This window comes from Lepisma saccharinum, chromosome 27 (assembly GCF_977018435.1).
Source record: "Lepisma saccharinum chromosome 27, izLepSacc3.1, whole genome shotgun sequence".
NCBI classification, from domain to species: Eukaryota; Metazoa; Arthropoda; class Insecta; order Zygentoma; family Lepismatidae; genus Lepisma; species Lepisma saccharinum.
In genome coordinates, this window is record NC_139255.1 from 55,321,129 (window position 1) to 55,344,869 (window position 23,741).

Here is a 23,741-nt window from a genome sequence, read left to right on the forward strand (position 1 = left end):
TGTGGAATGAGAACTTACTGTCCAAGTTAAGTATGCAAGATAATTTTGTTAAAGTTTACGTACAGATGGTTGAGGAAAGAACTTGTAAGGTTAGAATTTCATATGAAATAAGCTTTACAATTTACAACTTTCGAAACTCAATTCCCGTGTCTAATTTGATAAATGTTTGATTTTCTAGAAATCTGGTAAATATTTGGATACACTATTCCTGTAGCACTGGGTGGCTGCGGTGGCTCAGTTGGTAACGCGTGACTGCCATGCTAAAGGTCCCAGGTTCGATCCCCGGCCGGTTCAAATCCGGGAACTTTTCTAACGTCGAATAACATGGGTACCTGGGGGAAACCCTGGAGGGGTAAAGGCGGTGAGGGGTGTGATGCTGATCACATCACCCCACTCATGGCCGGATCAAGAAAGTGTGGGGCGTTACCCCCACACTCCCTATACGCCATCATGGCTTGGTGCTATGCACAGGGGAACACCTTACCTTTTTTTTTGCACTATTCCTGTGATTTGGTTGTAGGAAACGTTTTTTAAAAAATAATTTTTCGCATCAAAATCTTAACGTGCAAGCAAAGACAGAAAGTGTACAAATTGTAATGCAACAAACATCTAGCCTAACCTATTCACAATACCTAAATGCTAAGAATACCAATCTTAAATAACCTAACAGTAATTCAAGCCTATGAAAAGGGATTTTCAATCACACGGAAAATGGAACTCGTTGAGAATATTATTGCAACATGCAAGCAACTTACTTTAATTAAGAAGCCCAAAGCAAAAAGCAAGAGAATACAAAAAACGTCATGCTCTATCAGGAGATTATTGTTAAAAGAATATCGTATTCTAAAGTGCTTATAATTATATTCCTTTTTGGTAAGCATGCTAGATAATGGTAAAAACCAAGAGACAAGATAGCAAAGTTACTTTTCAGGATAAGGCGTAAGTTTTAATATATATCAGCGTTTTTCATTCATCCCTAATAACGACAGTTTACTTCTAACTGTACCTGGACATGTACTGAAATCGTGTCATGCAAATATTCGCTGACATACAAGTTGATAATTATATTTTTCCCTTGTGCTTGTGATATTTAGAACAGGTTGAGATAATATCTCACTCTTCTACTTTTCCACAGAGCATAAATGTAAATCAATCAAATGTGTTATATGAAATCACGATGACTGACAATGCAAATGTAATATTTGTTATTCTTTACATAGTAAATTTTCACTTTAGCAACTTGCCTACATTTCTAAATACCTTAAATGCTGGTGACACAAGTACACGTTTTTATATAATTAGTTCATTAACTACATCGCAATAATCAAAAAGATCTTCCTATTTTTGACAGAAATAATCGACAAAGCGAAAATACAACATCCATTACCGAGTAGAAAGGTACAAAATTATCCACAATGTATTTGTGAAATATACTAATAAAATTGAACAAAATCGTAAAATTCTATTGATGTACAATGTATTTCTGTCACGTCATGTATATCGAGCACATAATTCTTGTAAACTGGAACATAGCGTGAAGAAGTAAGTGAATATCTTTTACTGTGACTGGAAAGGAAATGTGTTTAAGACGTGCACTTTAAACTGCACAATTTCAGACAACGTATGACCAATAAAATGGACATATAAATAACAATGAACATTTTTTTGTGTTAAATAAAGAAATATAATAGTTACAAATTCTGCATTCATGTAATTAATATGGTACTTGTTTACTATGCGTTGGACAGATTTCGATACTACTTTACTATACCGGAGACACCTATCGATGATTTATTTTGCAATTTTTTACATTGCTAACGTACTATTCTACATTTCTTTAGGTGAAATAATGCATTTCTAACGAAAATAATGTCTATTTCTTACATTAACAAGTACTTACTGTTGTTCCTTATTTCCAACAAACCATCCACGGGTAGCCCCAAAAACCATTGACGTTAGCCCAAAAATTCACGATAGCCCCACAAACCATCACGGGGACGAGGTATGCCTACTAGGTTAGGTTAGGTTCCATTAGCACTCCTTTCGTTCAATTTAGCATATACGGACAATACGAGAGCGTATTGTGTTCCCGTACAGAAAGCAAATGGCGGCAGCAGCAATAACGCGTCGGAAATAGATTTTCGTAGAAAACCACATGTATTCACATTAAAGTGAATCAAAACTACATTCCCGAACATCAACAACGCTACAGAAAATGATTTGCGTAAGTACTTTCTCCTGTAAATGTGAAGAAATCCGTCTCCGGTATAGTAAAGTGTTACCCAGATTTCTTCATTTCTACAGAAGAAACTACTTACCGTTATAAGTTCCTGTAGTATTGTCTAACATCAGGAAGGTGTTTTGTGTGAAATTCAGGTAAGTTTTCCGTATCCTGGAAACGGATCTCTTCAAATTTAAAAGTTTGGGGCTCATTTGGGGGCAGGTGACTCCGGCCAATTTCTAACATGCCTTTAACAGGGAGTCTATAGAAAAAGCCAGGGAGCCGGAGCGGCTCTGTATATCATATAACATCCACAACATATAATGTCTTTGAAGTTATTTTTAACCCAGTTTTAGGGTAATTAAAAATCAAGTAACATGCTTTCCAATACAGGCTGTGCATTTTAAACAATCTTTAAATAAAAAGAGGCACACACTGATGAAAAATAATTTTAATATAAACACAAAACAATTCAAGGCAACATTACAAAAATAGAGTAAATAAGCATCTTCATTGATCTACAGGATGTACTTTTTATCACACTTGAAATGTCAACTATGAAGACATGTCAGAGTAGAAGAGACTATCAAATGCGAATTGTTTCACAAATATCTTAATTCAGATAACAAAACTTCAATTTAAATAAACAGCGTTAAATTGTATTAAGATACTTACTTGAGTGATTATGAAGCTTTTTTGGAACAACGTTTCAGGGTCCTACTGCCCCCTTCATCAGGTTCGTAAATATTTTCCTAAGCACTGAACATAGTGACACGGAAACGTGCTTAGGAAAATATTTACGAACCTGATGAAGGGGGCAGTAGGACCCTGAAATGTTGTTCCAAAAAATCTTCATACTCACTCATGTAAGTAGTGTTGAACTTATCTTAATGCAATTTAACCTTGTTCATTTCATTTAAACGTGAGTAATATGCACCAATCTACAATATGTTAACACTTCAATTTGTAACGATATGAAGGTAACAATATTCTCCCCATCACACACCTCATGAAAAATTTGCCATCACATGGAAGAAAAATACATTTTTAAAAAGTTATCACTGTGGAATGTTATTTAAGTTATAACACACCACTTGATATCATGAAAGAAGGTAACAATTTTAGTTTATAATATTCATTCTGCTTATATATTGTGGTTTGTGTACATTTCCAATATGTATAGTAATTAATTCCACGTTAATCTTATACAGTTCACTGTAAACTTCACTAGAACATACCTTTGTATAAGAAAAAATATTTTTAGAGTACAATCATATAGTTTTAGCACCACATTATATTTTTAAATTGTATTACAAAAAATAACATCATATTAAAGGAAAGAGGTAGAAGATTGCTGTAAGAGTACTCTCAGGTGTTTGAACCCTATTTAGAAATTGATACTAGGTGTAATATGTTGGCTAACGAATCATATAGCACAGCACTAATTACATATTACATTAATTTGTAATAACAAATGTAAAACTAGAATTCAAATATATACAGCGTGGCACAAAAGTAGGCATATAGTATATTTGTGATAGGATAATGTATACCTACTTTTGGCCCACCCTGTATATTAGCAAACACTGTAGTATTCTGACCTTACTTCGGTATTTCTTCTACTTTATTTTATGTCCACTTCCTCAATACTTTCATTTGTGGTGAATTGGTGTGGGTTTCTGAAATATCGATACCAAGGATCACAACTTTCCAAATACATAGTATCTTTCGTAGATCTTAGCACAACTTCAGTATAATTTTTCTAAATCTGTACTTGAAACAATCACATTCGTCATATTGCTCCGTAACGAACACCCCTTGCTTTAAGCCAACACACAAATTTTTGAAGTCGAACAACATTCAGCAACAAGTTTGTAAAAAAACACAGCCCCTATACTGTACTGTATAGTGTATTTAGGCCTAAGCCCTTTAAATACACCATGATGAATGTGTTTTGTTGCTATAAATCACCATTTTTTTGTTATATATATGATCTGGCATTATATTTATATATATATCAGAATCACATTAATATACATACTAAAAAATAACTACTATTTTCTTCAATGAACTATTATTTATATTTGTGTTACTTGTAAAATTTGGTTTTACAAATTGATTTGGAAATTCTGAAAATTAAGAAGCAAAATTGACAAAATTAAAAATGGCAATGTCTTTTAGTTTTCGACCGCAATGCTTGCAAATGTATGCAATAAAAAGTAACTATGCAAAACTGTTTAATCGAGTAACACACACACACAGGCACTCTTAACAGCATTCTGTACTTAACGTAGCATATTGTAAGCTTAACAACTAATGAGGTCTTATATCCCAGCCATTAGTTTCTCAACAAACCACACTGTTCTCAAAAGAATTCACATCACACCTTCAAACTGTACACCATCATGAGAAACTGGTCGTAGTGCAACTGTATTATGCCATCATTGTCCGTATCAAACTGGCGAAATGCAGATGTCAATGTCTGAAAAAAAAAAAAAAAGTGTCTTAATTACATTTTATTCACAGCATAATTAATCTTCGACATTTGGCTGAGACATGTGTGTGTAAAGAACTGTGGTTCGAGCTTCGATTTTATGTCATTGCACCATACTTCACCAGACTGACGCTAGCTCAAAAAAGACCAGAACATATGGCAATTAAATTATTCAACCATCTACCAATTACATATAAAAAGAGAAAAGTGTATGACAAGGTACAAATACAAATTGAAAATATCTGAACAAATCAGGAATACCATAAGTTAAAAAGGTAAAGTTCCCCATGCACTTTGCCCCATGCCATGAGACACACATAGGGGGTTGTGAGGGTACACATTCTGCAATGACAGCCATTTTGAAGATGATGTGCTCAACACTACACTACGGCCACTTTTAGCCCCCAAGTATTCATTGGTTTGAGGCTGGGTGAGCTCCAAAGTCGCTTTATGCAGGGACAAGGCTGGAAAAATTCAGACCTTAAATCACCCACCCCAGGAATCGAACCCGGATCTCTCACATGGCAGTTAGACATCCTACAGACTAGACTACAGCGACTCTTCAACTAACTAACTCTCTAGCCTTCTTAAACCCAAAGGTTCATGGCTGCAGCAACACAGGCCTTCCATCTGTCCCTATCTTGAGCAAGATCTATATACTCTTTTCCATCTCGACCGATTTCCTTTAGGTCCATCTCAACGTTGTCCCTCAGTGTTCGTCTTGGCCTTCCTATAGGTCTCTTACCATCAGGTTTCCCAACAAGAATCCTGTAAACTCCTCTTTCCTCTCCCATTCGTGCCACATGGCCTGCCCACCTAAGTCTTCTTGATTTAATCATTCTAATAATATCTGGACATGAATACAAATTATGTAACCTTCTCCACTCACCTGTCTCCTCATCCCTTTTAGGTCCAAATATTTTCCTAAGGATCTTATTTTCAAATACTTTCAATTTATGTTCCTCTTTCAATGTAAGGGACCAAGTTTCACACCCATATAATACTACAGGCAAAATTACTGTTTTGTATATTTTAACTTTTAGTTTCTTAGATATTAAACGAGAAGACAAAAGTTTATGAAGAGAGAAGTAACATGCATTTCCTGAATTAAGCCTACTTTTTATTTCCTCTTTAATATAATTTTCACTTTTTAATATTACTCCTAAGTATTTGAATTTGGAAACTGGTTCAAAGGAGTTGTTATCAATAATTAGATTTTGATTATTACCTAACACTTGGTTTCGGCCTGTAAGCATATATTTAGTTTTCTCTTTGTTAACTTCCAAACCTATCTCTTTAGCAGTTTTGATAAATATTTTAGCATTATTCTTAATTGTATTTATATCATCCCCTAATAAGTCTACATCATCTGCGTATGCTAACAACTGAGTCACACCATTTAATTTTAGTCCTTCTTTAGTTTCTTTTACCTTCCTAACAGCATATTCTAAGGCAAAATTAAAGGGCAATGGAGATAATGCATCTCCTTGTTTTAACCCATCATGAATTGTAAATTTGTCAGACACATTAATAACCACATGAATTTTACTTTCTGTTTCACTGGTGCATACTTTTATCATGCTAACAGCGACTCTTCATACTTCTTGAATGGAGAGGTTGGGACACAAAATAAAAAAAATTACCTTCTGTGGAGAAAGTCAAAGTAGTTAAAAATATCCCCCAAAAAAGCACTTTTAGGCATGATTATGCAAAACAGGTGCCTAACCTTTAAAATATGCATATTATAAGCATTAAAAAAATGCATTATCGAGCAAACAGGCAAAAATTCACTCCCTAGGAATCACGCTGGTTAATTGAAGAAGATAAATTTTGGTGTTACACAGGCAAGCTGCAAAAATCTGAAGCAGATGAAGAAAAAATAAATATACACGCTACCCAGGAATTTAACCCACGTTCAATAATGCAATATTTTCTTGTAGATAACTTCAAGACTACAACCAAGTTTACAAAATCACTTATATTCTGGATATTTTTCAGATTTCATCTTTGTTATTTAGTGTCGCTTCTCTGCCACTTTTGGCTAATTGTGACGATGGTGAAATTGATGAAGGGACACTCGCAAAGACCACCACCCTGCCCAGGCTGGGATTTGAATCTGGGGTTCCTGGTGATGTAGTACCATGTGATGAGCATCTGCCATCAGGCCCGTAGCCAGGTTTCTATTTCGGGGGTGGGGGTGGGGGAGCTTATCCCTAATCAGCACGGGCTATGATTGTCATTTTACAATAATAACTATTATAAGTCATTAAAATAAACCAATTTTAATCCAAAGTTATTGTTGATATTATTACATAAATGGAGAGACTTTTCTATTCGATCCACCGTATGAGTGAATATCCAACAAAACTGTTGCTCACTATTTTTCTTACATTTTATACAGTTAGTGTACTTGTTTTTACTCAAAGTTTATATTGTGTGACCTGTCACAATGAAAACTCTAAATTTTGGAAGCTGTGGATCCATTTATTATTTGGATTAAAGGGTAGAATATAAAAACACAACCTGGATCCCTCTATTATACACTACACTTTTTTCAATCTATGTTTAATCCTGCTAAGGAAGTAAAATTAAATACCACTATAACTATTTAAATTAGATATTTGTAGGATTTCGGGGGGGGGGGGACTTCAGCCCCATTAGCCCTCCCCCTGGCTATGTTCCTGCCTGTCATGCATGTCGGCTGATATCATTGTGAATTGCACAGCAGATGTGAATACAAGTAAATACGAATAAGAGATATACTTTAGTCCAAATTGGTATAATGACCATGCAAAACATGAAACATTAACTAAGAATTGCTTTGGATTTAAGATTTGAATAAGACAACTTTTTGTGATGAAAAAAGAAGCAAACTATATTTTGAATTTAAAACAATAAACATGTAAAGCCTTTAAAATACATGATACTTACATGTAGTGAAACGCTACACTGTATGAAATCATCAAAGAATATCACTCCTTGCCCTTTTCTGTCAAACTTTCTCATTAGTAAAGTCACCATCTGATCAGACAACCTATACCCGAATGTAGTAAGTGCAGAAGAAAACTCAGATTTATCAATGTTTCCAGAATTGTCCCGATCAAAGCTCCTGAAGCAGCGTTGCCAGTCTTGAACATATTTCCACAAAGCACCAAAATCCTGGAAGTTGATCTTGCCCAGATTCTGCTTGTCAAACATCCCTGTGAAAAAAGTAGTAATGCTCAATAGTTTTATTCAGAAAATAACATGTAGAATTATTCATCGAAATATGTATGTGTGTGTGTGTGTTCTGGATGGGCTTATACAGTGTGTTTCAGAAGTTGCCGAACCTGGTGTTTACAACTGAATGGCTTATTGCAGAAAGGGACCTGAGTCACATTTTTGAGGTATCGGAGTCACAACTTTTTCATCTCCTCTGTCTCTAGCAGCATACTGCAGGAGGGTGCATTGAGGGTTGCAAAATTAACTATTCATTATGCTAAAAATTTGAGCCAACAACAGCACATTTCTTTCTTACACTCTCAATATTATACGATTTTTCTTGTTTTTCTCAGAATTGTGCAAAAGTGACTCAGGTCCCTTTCTGCAATAAGCCATTCAACTGTATAACTGAAAAGCTAAACGGAATGAGAAGAAACGCTTTCTTCGAAGATAAGACCCTGTATGTTGAGAAAATTATGTGATACAAACATATGGAGTATCATGCATGATTTAATAATAAATAATTAGAATGTGACCAGAAACTAAAAAAAAAAAAAAAAAATTGCAAATCATATTTATTGACACAGAACATAACCATAACCCCACAGCTCTACAGCACCTTGGCGGGCCTTGGCTTACCTACCGACTGCTGGTCTCCCTCCCACACTGTTCCGCCGTCACCTGTTATAGCGTGGAGGTCTCAGACCAGTGTTGGGGTGACGGGTGATCAGCCCGACGAACCCCCAGCCGTTGTAGGTCTTCTCGACCAGGTTATGCTCACTCACTCGGAGCTTCCCAATTTCCTCACGATGGTGGGTTGCCACCGGCCCTATACGTAGGCCGAATAAAATCCGACCAGAGCCGGATTCGAACCTACGCCGCACTGATGTAAATTATTGGAATATTTATTGGAATACCAAACAATCTAGATGGAATTCTATTGAATTTGACAGAAAAAGTACATTGATGAAGTCTTACAAACATTGCACAAGGGCATGAATGAGCTATTCCCAAATTCCATGTTTTTGCAAGATTACAAACCACACTGGCAACACTGTTGCTGGCAAGTGTCACTGACAGACATGTTTCACCTCTGGCTATCAGATTAAGACACTTTTAACGAAATAGGAGAAAGTTGGTTATTTTAGAAAAAAAATGATAATCTTCAAAACCTTGCAACCCTGAAATGTTAGTAGTGAATTACGTTGTTTCCTGTGCCTGCAATAGGTGGTTATCCAGTTAGCTGGTTGCTGTTGTGTAATAGTGGATTGTGTTTTCTCTGTACTGAACTGTATTTTCGAAATGCCATTCTCTATAGAGGAAAGAGTGTATATTGTTGAACAATATTTGTGAACATTCTGGCGTACGAGAAGCATTCAGTGCCATCTTCCCGACATCTCCCTTCCCACAGAAGTCCAATTTTTTGTCTTGTGAAAAGGTTTCGCCAAACTGGGTCAGTAAGTGACAGGCCACCCTTCTGTTTTAGGAGCTGATCTTCTGCAGCATGTTGAAGAAAAAATTGTGGCACCGCCAAAAAAGCTAGTTAGGAAGCTTGCCACAGGATGTGCATTACACAAGTCAACTGCTCACAGGGCTATATGAAAATTGGAATGGTACCCATATAGAGTTCATGTTGTCCACGAATTGAAAGAGGTGGATTTCCCAGCATGGTTGCGTTACTATTGTTGGTTCCAATCATTCATCAGAAGAAGTGGTGTCAATGTATGAATAAAGTCTTTTTTAGCAACGAAGCTTGGTTTCAATTGGATGGGTACGCAAACATCCAAAATTCCAGATATTGGGCCACAGCAAACCCACATCACTTGCATGAACTACCATTGCATTCCCAAAAAATAGGGGTACAGTGCGCAATATAGAGACGTTGTCTTGTGGGACCGTTATTATTTGAAACAACAGTAGATACCATTGTGTACAGGGATCTCATAATGCTCTCCTGGAAGAAGGCAAACGTGATGCTTGGCTACAAGAAGATGGAGCAACGTGCCATACAGCCAACGAATCTCTTGGTATGCTGAGAGAATTTTTTGGCGATCGTCTAATCTCCAAAGATTTATGGCCCAATCATTCCCCAGATTTGCCATCTGCAGATTACTTCCTGTGAGGTTACTTAAAGTACAAAGTATACCGAAATAAACCCAGGACATTGGACGATCTGAAACTATAAATTATAGAGGAAATTGAGAATATCGGTGCTGTAACCCTCAGAAAGGTATCTCAAAACATGATAAAACTTATGTATCCAAGAAAATGGTGGACACTTTGAACATTGGCTGTAATACTGACATTTCAGGGTTTGCAAAGGTGTATGAAGGTTATCGAAAATTTTCTAAAGTAACCAACTTTCTCCTTTTTCATTAAAAGTGCCTTAGTGTGATAGCCAGAGGTGAAACATGTCTGTCAGTGACACTTGCCAGCAACAGTGTTGCCAGTGTGGTTCGTAATATTGCAAAAACATGGAATTTGGGAATAGCTCATTCATGCCCTTGTGCATTTATTGTAAGACTTCTTCAACGTACTTTTTCTGTAAATTTAATAGAATTCCATCTACAAGGGTTGTTCAAGGTTGACCAGGACTTTCGTGTGTAAAATATTAATGAATCAATGTAGCGCTGCATTACTAGGGCAGGACAGACCATGATTCCTTGTGAGTAACCATGATCCTTTCCGACACATTTGGCGCATGCGCAGTAGTGTAAACAAAGATGGCAGCAAGTAGTGTATCTGTTGCTGTGGAACAGCGGTGTATAATGAAATTTCTCGTGAAGGAGAAGGTGAAACCTGCTCAAATTTAGCGTAGACTGCAAGCACAGTATGGTGAACAAACACTGTCACGGGCAAGAGTGTACGAATGGTGTCATAAAAGTTCCCCTCCACCCAAGAAAAGCAAAGCGCTGCCGTCTGCCGGTAAGATTTTGGGAACAGTCTTCTGGAACATGAAAGGTGTTATCCATGTGGATTTTGTGGAGAAGGGTGCCACAATTAATGCCAAGTATTACTCAACACTGCTTCACGGTGCTGTACGTGGGGCTGTTTGGAAGAAAAGACCTGGAATGTTGTCGAAACACGTCATTCTTCTCCATGGCAATGCCAGGCGCCACACGGTCCATTTGACTCAAACAACACTGGCCAGCGTGCACTGGGAGGTTTTACCAAACAGTCCTTACAGTCCAGATTTATGCCTCAGTGATTTCCACTTGTTTGGGGCACTTAAAGAGCATTAGGGCGAAACGCACTTCCAGACAGATGAGGAACTCAAGAACGCTGTCCTGCAGTGGTTACGACACCAACCTACTTTTTTCTACGCCAAAGGAATCAAGGAACTTCCACAACGACGGCAACGGTGTCTGGATGTTCAGGGGGAATACTTTGAAAAACTGACATAGTTTGGTGCTTCTATGTATGTATATTTCCTGTCTAGAAATAAAAGTCCCAGTCAACCTTGAACGACCCTTGTAGATTGTTTGATGTTATTGAAAAATGTTGCAATAATTTACCTCAGTGAGTTGTGTGTGTCAATAAATATGATTTGCAATTATTTTTTTCGTTTCTGGCAACATTTTAATTATTTACTATTAAATCATGCATGATATTCCATATGTTTGCATCACATAATTTTCTCAACATACAGGGCCTTATCTTCGAAGAAAGCGTTTCTTCTCATTCCGTTTAGCTTTTCAGTTATACAGTCGTAAACACCGGGTTCGGCGACTTCTGGGACACCTGGTATAAAATTAGTGCTGATATGACGGATTTACCAATACCAATAGCTGACAGTCATTGACAGATTAATTTGGTATGTTTTACCTTGCTTTTCTGCTTCTTTTGGCCAACCACAAAGATAAGGGTGTGATGATCAAGGAAAACTCATGGACAAGCAGGGATTCAAGTCCGAGACATCTGGAATCGAAGCACAGGGGTAGACAAAACTAAAAATAATTCAGGCAACAGTCCCCTTTTCTCAGGAGCCAGGGTCTGCCCCCTCTCCCATAAATACAGGCTAAGAAAGCCATGAATGCAACCAAGATAAAGATACACAATTTGAAATTCTACCTTAAAACATCTAAATAATTAAATAATACAAGATTGAATTAAAAGTAATTAATTACTGCACCTGAGTGGCCATACTAAAAAAAAATCTCAACTGGGTAGATCATGAATAACTAAGCAATACATTTCAACATATGGCAGAATCTTATCATTTTAAAATTCAACTAGCAACATTGCAAAACATGTTTATTTTTCTCGTTTAATGATACACATGATTCAGAAAACACACACAGATTAAAAGACAGACACTGTGCTCTATATTTTAAAAAAATATTACTGTTTTTAATTGCATTTAGGTTGAAATGTTTGCGAATGCATAATTTATATATTTCACCAACATAAATTATTAGAATCTGTAGCCTATATGATTCACACACAAATGAAGTCAAACTTTGCTACATTTTTAAAGCATCACACACATTAATGCTTCTCATGCATTCAAGCTATGAGATCATACTTAATTTTTTTCATTTGTTAACCGACACTACGAAGTACTTCATAACTGTATGGAATCAATTCATTATGAATATTTTAATCCAACTGTATGTCTAGAACCCGATATTATGCATGTGAATGTCGCATATGTAACACTGGAATGTCTAGTGGTCCAGTATTAGAAATCAAACCATGTGAAAATGCCTGTGCGAAATGATAAATTCGGAATTAAACAAGCGGAACTTGAGCCTAAAATTCAATAAATCTTTTCAATACTGATACATCATATTCGCTCGGCACTAATGTATATCTATCTATGTATGTGTGTGTGTATATATATTTATATATCAAGCACCTGGTTTATCTTACCTATCATAAGCCTCACAGTCTCTGGGTTGAAAGGAGTCCAGGAGCCATTGGAAAGAGCAGTTTGCAGTTCATCCGCAGATATATACCCACTCCGATCCCTGTCAACCCTAAAATAATTAAAAGTAACTTCATTAATCAGACATTTTATCTTCCAATGCAAAATTTCTCTCCTTCAACAATTCACAATTTACATTTATCCACTATCATTAGTTACAAATAAAATTACAACGTGTTTAGTTTCAGTTTTGTTAATTTTACACAAACATTTTATAAAAAATTGCACAAGTAAATGAGACTACCTTTTCTATTCAGGGTATGAATGTGTAACTTTTGTGATGTGCCAGAGAGTTTTAATTTTGTATTTAACTAAACAGTAAGTTACTGTTCAAGTAAGAACAAGTAACAGTCACCTTTTGCAGCACCTGACAAAAGATGAAATCTTACATATCATCAAATAAATTTAAAATATAAAGATCCGTTATTTTGTTAATTCAAACACATTATTCAATTACTCTTACCTTTGAAATACATTCCATAGAAACTCTTGTGTTGCTGGTGCATCAGCCATTTTCCTTCCCAACTGTGCAACAGAAATTTTGTCCCACTCAAAACTACTTCAGTGATTGCAACATGGAATATATCTGTTGAAATATATAATTAGCGTAATTATATAATTGTGTTAGTTTACGTAGCTATTAATAACAATGCAAATAAATCACTCCACGAAATATGTGAAAAATCCTAACCTAAGAAAACTGTATTGCATTATGTAGAAATATCAGCGAAAAATACAGGTTCGACCAGGACTCGAAGGTCTCTGGCATACTGTGCGATTGAGCTACCGAGCTGGCCTGGATTCACCTGATTATTCGCTACCACTGCTTTACCTGTGTTAGTCTCTGCTAGTGCTACCACAATGGAATATGTTGCCTTTGAAACACTATAGACATCCAAGTTGTCTGATTCCTACCAGTGTAGATGTGAATTCATGAAGATTAGGCACACATAGGAAATGTGGCTCAGTAGTAGAGCAATGGCACAGTACGACAAAGAACCATGTTCGAGTCCTAGTGAAGTCTGTATTTTTCGCTGAAATTTCTACATAGTACATCTCCTGTGCGTACCTAATCTCCATGGTCATGCATCCTATAACAAAATACAAAAATCAAGATAGGTCACTAAAATTTGAAAAGGAAAAAAAATCTTTAAGGCTTTATTCATATTAAAAGGCATGAGCCACCATGTAATGAGCACTGTTTGGATTTCGAAAAAAAGTATTTATGTTGAAAAAAAAAACAATGTAAAATTTACCCTACGCAAGCCTGCGCACATCCCATGGACAATGTATCTTCCATTGACAAGCGACTGTAAGTATCGTAGACTAGTGGGGATTAATGTAGAAGTAAATCGGAACCTTGATAGAATGTATTTAGGGACTTTATTTTAATGCTAAGAGAACCAAACCTGGCCTGCCTAACCTAACTACGAAAGCATATATTGAACAAAATCTTAAGTAATCGCTAAAACTCCGCAGTATGTGTCAAAAGAAGTAAATCGAAATCGAACCATGTTAAAATTGCATTCGTAGCACGATGAAATCGCAAAAGAACAAAAAAAGCCGGGAATCGGCTGTAACTCGTTTATTCTGTAATTGTTGACATTCGTACTTACTTATTCTGCATTGCGAATTTAACCAGGGATTTCACTTTTTTTAATGAAATTACTATCTATTTTTGACATATCGAATAATTATTGTTCGTTCTTTTCTCGCTTCCTGAACATGCAAAAATGGTGGGCAAATTTTGACTAGCGTTGTTTTTCAAACGGCAAAGCAGTGTTTCAACCTTCTTAACAGAAAAATTCCCGCATAGCCCCAAAAAACATTCTGGATTGTATAACCATCCACGAATAGCCCCAAAAACCATTCACGATAGCCCCATGCACAATCAAGGTAAGGTTAGGTTAGGTTGCTTTAGGTTGGGCAATATAGTGAAAAAACTGTGTGTTTGGAAACACTTACCGGGGATTACGTCATCAGATGCTCGCAACATCCGGTTCAAATACATGGGTGGAAATGCAAGCAACAGCTTTCGTGCATCGAACGGACATTATTATAGAAAAATACATGAATTAGCAGCCAAATACATTGAAAAATGCGAGAAAACACTTCTACGACCTTCCGAAATTACACAGAAACTCAATTCCGTAAGTACTTTCTCCTGTAAATTTGAAGAAATCCGATTCCCGGCTTTGACATTTTTACCCAAAAAGGGACTTGGGCTTAGTTAATTAACATATTTTGGTAAGACTGCAGAATATGGGCTGCTTAGGAGGAATGCGGTTCATAATTTCTTGGTAATGTTTTGTAGTTAGTAATCGGGAAAAGTAAGTTCTAAGGTGTGGAAATTTTTTTCTTTAAAAAAAACAACAGAAAAACGTGTCCAGGTTGGGCGGTATTGAAATCGTAGCAACGAAGGAAAAGGCATATTCCTGCACATATCTAGTGAAAGCAAAAAATGCCTATGTTGTTAGGTAGCTAGGTTTAGTTCTCTTAGCCTAAATAATAATTAGTCATTGTATTTATGCTAATGAAACCTAATCTAACCTTGTAGGCATTCCTTGAAGAAATAATGAAAGAAACTGCGTAAACAATATGGACACGAACGAATGGAGAAATGCATTGCTTTTAGTAGCAGGAAAAACATTTTTCATTGTATTTATGCTATTGGAACCCAACCTAACCTTGTAAGCATTCCTTGTCTGAAATAATGAAAGAAACAGTAAAATTTAAGTATCCCCGAAACACATTTCTTCAAATGTACAGGAGAAATTACTTACTGAATGCAGTTTCTCTAGAATTGTGGAAGTTCGGGGAAGTGTTTTCTCGCATCGTTCATTCAATTTTGCCGGTAAATCATATATTTTTCAATATAAATGTGTGACCGATGCACGAAAGCTCTTGCATCCATATACTTCCAGGTGGATGTAGCCTGTGTGTGATGACGTAATCCCAGTCAATGTTTCCAAACATGTGTTTTTGTACTGAAGAAGGTACATTTCCGCATATGGTTTGTGGGGCTATGTGTCAATGGTTCGTGGTGCTATGTGTCAATGGTTCATGGGGCTATGCGAGAATGGTGTGGGGTGCTACGCATATTTTTTTCGAAACCAATTTTTAACTATTGTAACCTATACGTGACCCTACCTAACCTTACCGGAAATGGTTCATGGGGCTATGTATGAATGGTTAGTGGGGCTATGCGTCAATGGTTTGTGGGGCTATGTAGGTATTTTTTGGTGGAGTGGGGTGGAAACACTGCATGCCGACTACGGTAGTGAAACTGTGACCGCCATTTAGCGTGTTACTGAAGGGAAAAACTTACTTCATACGTCAAAAATATAGATTATTTCCGTGAAAAAAACTAAATGGCACCTTCAAGAAACCTTAGAAATGCAGAATACATAAGTACCAATGTGAAAAAGAAGAAAATAAAGGAATTTCAGGCGTTTCGGGGATACTTAACATTTAATAAAAACCCATATTCTCGTTGGTGTACCTTACGGTACGGCACGATCGAATGGTTATGAATAACCGTGCAGTTTTATACAGACATACATGCACTGCACACAATCATTCTGGTGGAATAACAATATATGAATATATATAATCTTGAAGACATGATAGTAGTATCATATAGGAACCTATAATTATAGGTTGTAAATTCGTAACTAAACTTGCAACTTTCGCTGGCTGTCACAATAAACACTTACAGAATGCCACGGGATAAAAGACGTTGCAATGACTGATTTTCTTTCCATCGTTGCGCCCTGTGAAATAGAACGGCTCTATACTTATTAAATTTAAAAGCAATTATCTTTGCTCGGACACTTACCCAATAAAATTGACTTACGACAACAACAACAACGAATTCAGTTCAGTCTCCAGACCTAGAGTGATGTACAAATTGCTTTACCTTGTCACTGTCATCATGTCATCAGGATGGGCCGTGAGTCAGCTGCTACGCTTCGAGGTAAAACTTGATTGGATAGAAATTGCACTGCAAAGGAGGTGACGTGTCTACACGTCACTTCTTTGCATCTTGCGGAAAATTTATATCTCGATGACTTCATGGATTTTGGCGCAAAATAATAATAATAATAATAATAAATTTTCTTTGGCGAGGTTCAGCCAAGGGCTGCTCTGCCACCTAACCCTTGTCAATATGAGAATACATATGAGATGATTATAAACTTATGGAGCAGTAAGCTAAACGTAAAATAATAATAATAAAAATAAAAAATGAAGAAAGAAAAAAATACATAGGAATTAGTTGCAAAAAGAAAAGTGTAACTAGAAATAAAAAAGACAATAGTAATAATAATACAATACTACAATTCCTTATAGTGAGTGACTTGATACCTTCAGTATGTGCCCCGACTCTGCCATTGTTCCATTAACATCAGATCTTTTATTTTACCTTTAAAATATAATGGGTTTTTTACACTAGCGATATTTGCAGGCAATGCATTCCATGCTTTGGGAGCCGAAAAGGAGAAAGAGGATTTGTAGGCCGTGGTAAATCGAAGTTGTTCCGCTTACGTGTAACATACTGATGGATTTCCCTACGGGAATGCATCTTCTCAAACAGGTACTGCGGTTTACCTTCTGTCAGTATGCGGCGTATAAAACAGAGATAGTGCAACTTCCTTCTGTTTGCCATGGTAAGAACCTGATTATTATTTAAGAATGGAAGAATATGATCGGATCTTTTTGCTTGAAAAATGTATCGGAAGCAGGCATTTTGCACCATTTGTATTTTTTTACTGAGCTTTTGCGAGAGTTGAGGGCCGTAAACATCACAATAGTCGAACAATGGGTAGATTAATGCTTGGATGAGTCTAAGGGCCGGTTGCACCATCTCTGCTTAACGTCTTATCGTCTACTTAACACCATTTTGCGGTTGTTCAATGTCAGCCTAACGTTACCTAGCACTTTAAGTCCCGTGTAACGAAAGTGGCGGTCGGGGCTCCGCCTAACGCGTTAAGTGCCGGGTAAACATGGAAAAGCAGTACACTGTGCAGCCAACAGATACGTGCAGCACCTAGTATAATCTGTGTTTACACTTTTATAGTTGATAAAATGGCAGTCTCGATCAGCTGTTGTAAATTGCGAAAGTTTGCTGCATGTTTTGCATTACCAAATAACAGCAAAAAAAGGCGGATTTGTTAATTATCCCAGGAACGGCAATAAATAAAGCAACGTTTGTAAATATATGTGTAGAAATGAATATTAGGTGGTCATTTTCGTGTGTGTTCCGAAAATGTTGTACTATATTGATATTAGCATTAGCAGTTTCACTGTAATTTCGTATGTAGGATTTGAGTGCATGCGGGTACAGAAAATAAAACCAGGTTAAAGTAATGCGTTTGATGCTTGCAATATTGTATTAAAATGCCGTTCCAAATAAATGAATGTGTGTTTGCTGTAACAATTTTTTTCAACCAAACACAATACTCGAAATGTACACCATGCATCAGTTGCTTTTTCGTAATCCTAGTAATTTGTAATCTTTAAGATTAAGACACGTGTAATATTATTCGAGTCACTTCCGTCGCCACTGGTGTGAATGTAACATTGCAAATAAACAAGTAATGTGTTGTTTCCGAATAACAACTGGCAAAGAATGCACGTATAATATTTAGCAGTAGCTATTCTTACCGTCCAGTTCATACATATGTACGTACAAGGAACAATTTCCGAATGGTGGTGTGTTTTTTACAAGCACACACATTTACAATAATAACCTTGCAAGAAACTACATACCTAGTAGTACATAAGACGTAATACCAATCTTTTAAGAAACGTATACATTGTATATGTGTGATTTTGTATGTTAACTTCCAAAACTGGCAAAAAAAAAACTTTACTGTTAACAAGCATCCTTACGATGTTGACATGCATGTACAAGGAACAATTTCCTACTGGTTTTGTACCTAACCTAACCAACCCTACCCTAATATTCATGGGAGAGCATAAGACGTAAATGCCAAAGTTTTTTTCGGTATTTACTACTTAGAGGAAACGTTTTATGCGAAGTAACATATTTTTAATTACATTGTGCGAGATTTTGTACTTTAACTTTAAAACTGGCAAAGAATAATAATAATAGAGACAGGTACAGCAGTATCTTTACGGCGTTGATACGTATATACAAGGAACAATTTCCGAATGGTGTTACGTTTCGTAGATACAAAGAAAATGCACCATTGTAATAAACCTTGCACGAATCTACATGCCTGAAGATGCATAAAACGTGCACTCAAGTTTTTCTGTTGTTGTTTTTTTAACATTCATATGCAATACACATGATCTTGTATTTGATTTTTCAAAATAACTGGCCTAGAAAGACGAGCGGCTAGGGGCAGCATTAGCATCTTGAGAAATACATGCTAACAACACCAAACCTGGCCTGCCTAACCTATCCACGTAGGCATATCATAGCATAAATAAGCATGTAAATAGGTTTGGCAAATTATAATTTGTTTATTTAATCTATTATAAACATACGTGGATAGGTTAGGCAGGCCATGTTTGGTGTTGTTAGCATGTATTACCCAAGGTGCTAATACTGTCCCTATCCGCTCGTCTAAAAAGGACCACAGCTTGTACGTATGTACAAGGTATATTTTGCGGGTGAATATTACTGTTTTTTGTAAAGAAATATATACGTTCTTGCATTGCACTAGCATATAACGTTGCACGAAACTACCTATCTGAAAGTATATATAGCCTGGAGTTTCTTCTTTTTTCTTAATAAGAATAAAACATTCGTACATACAGTACTACGGTACTTTACATTACTATTTGATTCTTCCTTTTGTGCTAAGATGATAGTAATTCCCAAAATGTACCTTGTACATAAAACCGTTGATTAGCTATTTTTTTCGTGCTATTCGAATTTGTTTTGAATACAAAAATTTAATTTTCATCTGCATCGTTATTACTCAACCAACTTTCAATATTAATCTTGCACAAAATCTGCATTATAAATAAAGAAGAAACCTATAAGATGGTCAACGTTGATAATACTAATACTCGCTATTCGCTAAAGAAGGGGTTACGGATTGATAAATTATTAACAGAAACGAATGATAAAAGAATAGAAGATTGCTCTTCACATTCCGTATATTTACACAAACTGAGATATGTCAGCCTTGCACTAAAAATTGAATAAATGTAACTTGCATTTGTTACGACTTCGTAAAATTTTGGTCACCGTTTAGTAGTGTTTAATATTTTTAAAAAAGTGACCGTATGTCTTACTGAAAGATAAGACGAGGAATATTGTTTTTTGCATTATGTTAATTGGAGTACGTGAAAAATAAATTGAAAATTTTGTAAGCTTCCCACTACTTCGAAAGATTACGGGTTATATTGTATCATATAACATACATTTGATATTATATGAGAGTACGACACATGCATTAACAACTTCTATCAGCTGTTTCATTTTATTGCAATAAATATTTAGTTTTTTTAAACATATTTCAGTTGAAAAAGCATGCATTTGGAATTGACAAGCAGACATTAGCACGTAATAAACAAACAAAACACAATCGAAAACACAACTTTCTCCAGTTTCTGTTGCCAGGTCGTACGGCAAGCAGGAGAAAGTTCCACCTTACAAGGCGGAGGATAAAAATGCTTGGTGCAACGCACCGCCGCCTAAATCTCCCGCCTGTCGTTATCCAGCACTTTGTAAAGTGGCAGATTGAGTGGCGATGGTGCAACCGGCCCTTAGCTTGCATTCCGCAGGGAGGAAGTCACGGAAACGATTCAGATTCCTAAGTGTTCCATAAGCTTTCCTACATTGCGTCTTTACATGTTCTGTCCAATCAAAAATTTCGTCAAAAATCAGACCAAGATTTTTAGCAGTGTTATTCCTGGCAATGGGCAAATTGTTTATTTTGAGCTCGAACTTAATATTTTTAATTAACGACCTTGAATAATTAGAACCAATGATTATGAAAGTGGATTTTTCTGGATTTATTTTAAGACCGTTAGATACACACCAGTTACTGACGCTGTTCAAGTCAGAATTTAGTGACACCAAGGCACCAAGTGAAACGGTAAAGTTAGTAAATAATGTCCCCCCTCCCCGTCTCTGCAGGCTAATTTTGGCGATAGGTTAGCGGGGGAACATGGGAATTTTTTTCACAACCAATCCGGGAAAATGTATAGAGCTACCCTACCACAAATGAAAGAGCCTTCGCGCATTATCCCCTCCATCCGTTCAACTCGGGCCATAAATAGGTTAGGGGTGTGCGGGAACCCGAGAAAAAATTCCCGTCCCGATCCCGACTTCGGGAAATAACTTTTCGGGATCCCGAGCACTCGGGAAATACCGAATTGTCATGTTACAAAGTCGTTAATTCTAGACTTTTGCAGCATTGAAACATGCGGTACATAGGCATGGAAAACGTCAAGGATAACATGTGGATTATTTAAACAAATAGTTTAAAATACACGATTGTTAAGAATGTGATATATCCTAAAAATTTTACATGAAAATTATCATACAAAAAAGGAGATATTACTCAAGGATATTTGAATGAAATAGATATTACTGAACAGAATTTCATACATGACTCATGAGGGCATATATGTTATAACTAGTACAAAATAATGTGTATATATACCAGGTGGATATAATTAAAGTGACGGTGTTCAGAGTGGTACAGCACGGGCTGTAATGAGAGTAGCAGTCTGAAACTTCGTAGATATGATAATGAAGCAATGCGCTCGCGAATTATGCAAAAAAAAAAAAAGTTCCAATTCTCGCCACCAGGGTAAAAAATGGCGCTGTAAGCAGTCAAAACGTGGAATTTTCCGTAACTCTGACGTCAAAGTCGTTGACATTGCCTAACCATTGTGTGAGCTCCCTGGTTGTTGTTGGTGACGCTTGTTGCTTTTTTCCTTTAGTGATGTGAATGTTCACCGAACATTAAAAGTTTGAATTTTTTCGTGTAAAAAGCACTGCACTGCTAAGCCAAGCGTCAGGTTAACCTTGCAGCAGGTTTTATGTATCAATCCGCGCGAGAACTGAGCTCAGAATCTTCCGTGCCAGTCTTTCCTCAACCGCCGAGCTGCTTACATCGGAGACACTGAGAAAATCTACAGTATTGCCAACCGCACAACACATCAAAACCCGCATGCATGTCAAGTGGATTGTATTTTTGCTTCTCTTTGTCTCCTGAAACATAACATTTTAAAAGTACTTTCTGCGCATATATTATTTAATAAATGTGTCATTAATATAAGAGCGAAACAACTTCTAAACATGAGAGCATGTGTGTATATTTCGAGCACGCAAAAATAAAAATAAACAAAGATAAAAGTAAACAACGATAGGCCCCTCTTGAATTTAATGACAAATTATTGTTTTTGGTTTAGAAAGAAATAGATTTATGAAAAACTTGGTTGCTTCGTTCGCAATACATCCGTTACTGTAAGACACACGCACTTCAAGTTGTACCACCAAAAAAGCATGATTTGTTATTGGTGATATATACAATCAGGTGCATTGTCTGTCGCTATTACTCTGGTTTCAATTTATGAATCACTTCACTAAACCAGGATTCAAATCTTGGTCTGTCTATTTGTTGCTGATAATCACCCTTCCCTTTCTTTGCGCGGAACAGTAAATATGCGCCTTCAACAAAGCTTTCATTGCCGCCAGTGGGTGAAACAATAAGCCTCCCCCTTCCCCTCATCGTCGGTTTCTTCAGCCCTGGCGGTGGTTTTGCATGGTGGTATCCTTCCATGGTTTATTCCCCCTTCCCCCACTCACCGAGTTGAAGGACGTCTCGTCCAAATAATAAACATGTTTCTTCTCACTGCGATATATTTTAATACCGCGGAGATTCTTTTGTCGTCAAACAACAAACAATCGTTTCCTCTTGCTAAACTCAAACCGCAAATCATTCAACACCGGTGATACAATTCGTGTGCACATTGACGGCAAATCACCTCACGCCCTGTTTTACTTTGATCTTGTTGCCGCAAGGAGGATTATGCATTTAAAACAACTTGCTTGACTTTGAAGAACATTTCCTTTCGGATGAAGCCCAAAATAACATTCGGGTAAAACCGCGCGCTGAACAGGAGATTCAGCCATTCTCGCCGCTCTACAATAAACATAGGGTTAAAATAGTGGGAGGTGCAACACTGGTATCAGCGATTTCACGCGCTCTGCAACGCATTCAGTCTCGCTCGACTCGCTCTAAAGTTTCAATGTCTCTTCAACGCATTACAGATTCGAGTTGGCGAATCTGCGGTTCTAAGTTCGTCTGCACAGTGATTGCAACCAATTAAGTCCATACCTGCTAATCAATGTATTATTTTGTCTGTATATTACAAATTAAATAACTGTTTTCTTGCAAGTATGCAGTTGTGTCGGAATAGAACCCGTCTCAGTGGAACTATATTCTTGCGCGCACGTTTGGATCTACATATGCTAAAACCTGCTGCAAGGTTGACCTGACGCAGGGCTTAGTGAAGTTGTTTTACCAGAATGGGAGCAATAGTAACGCTGCACTGCGGAAATATCGCCAACAGAAAGGGATGAGAAGAGGGCCCATGTCAATTAATGGGCTGAAGAAGATGATGAAGAAATTCGAGGAAACAGGTGAATTGGGTGTTGCACCAGGGAGAGGAAGGCGGCCCATCCCCGTGGAAGTTGTGGACGAAGTTGCTGTAGCTGTAGCTGACCGTGCAGCACATGCCTCAACTTCTGCAACCAGTGCTAGAGCTGTGGCACGTGAATTGTCACTCCCCTGGTCAACAGTTCGCAAGGTATTGCGGTGCATTTTACACTGGTATCCCTACAAGATTCAAATTGTGCACCAATTGAAACCCCAAGATATTCCACAACGCCGTGAGTTTGCCCATCG

At 37.0% G+C, this 23,741-nt stretch overlaps 1 protein-coding gene across 3 annotated transcripts; it reads right to left on the bottom strand.

Moving 5' to 3' along the window:
- Positions 1 to 3,010: 3,010 nt before the first annotated feature.
- On the bottom strand, positions 3,011 to 16,802 carry LOC145980049 (programmed cell death protein 6-like). Of its 3 annotated transcripts, none has more exons than XM_083113034.1 (5): positions 16,682 to 16,802; positions 13,307 to 13,429; positions 12,789 to 12,895; positions 7,647 to 7,915; positions 3,011 to 4,703 (listed from the first exon to the last, which is right to left on the bottom strand). In XM_083113034.1, exons 2-5 carry the CDS (start codon positions 13,354 to 13,356, stop codon positions 4,602 to 4,604), a joined length of 528 nt encoding a protein of 175 aa, XP_082969160.1. In that variant the 5' UTR covers positions 13,357 to 13,429; positions 16,682 to 16,802; the 3' UTR covers positions 3,011 to 4,601. The 3 variants fall into 3 exon arrangements, with proteins under 3 accessions (XP_082969160.1, XP_082969161.1, XP_082969162.1); XM_083113035.1 differs by lacking the exon at positions 16,682 to 16,802 and adding an exon at positions 16,346 to 16,541; XM_083113036.1 differs by lacking the exon at positions 16,682 to 16,802 and adding an exon at positions 16,313 to 16,330.
- Between the last annotated feature and the right edge of the window lie 6,939 nt (positions 16,803 to 23,741).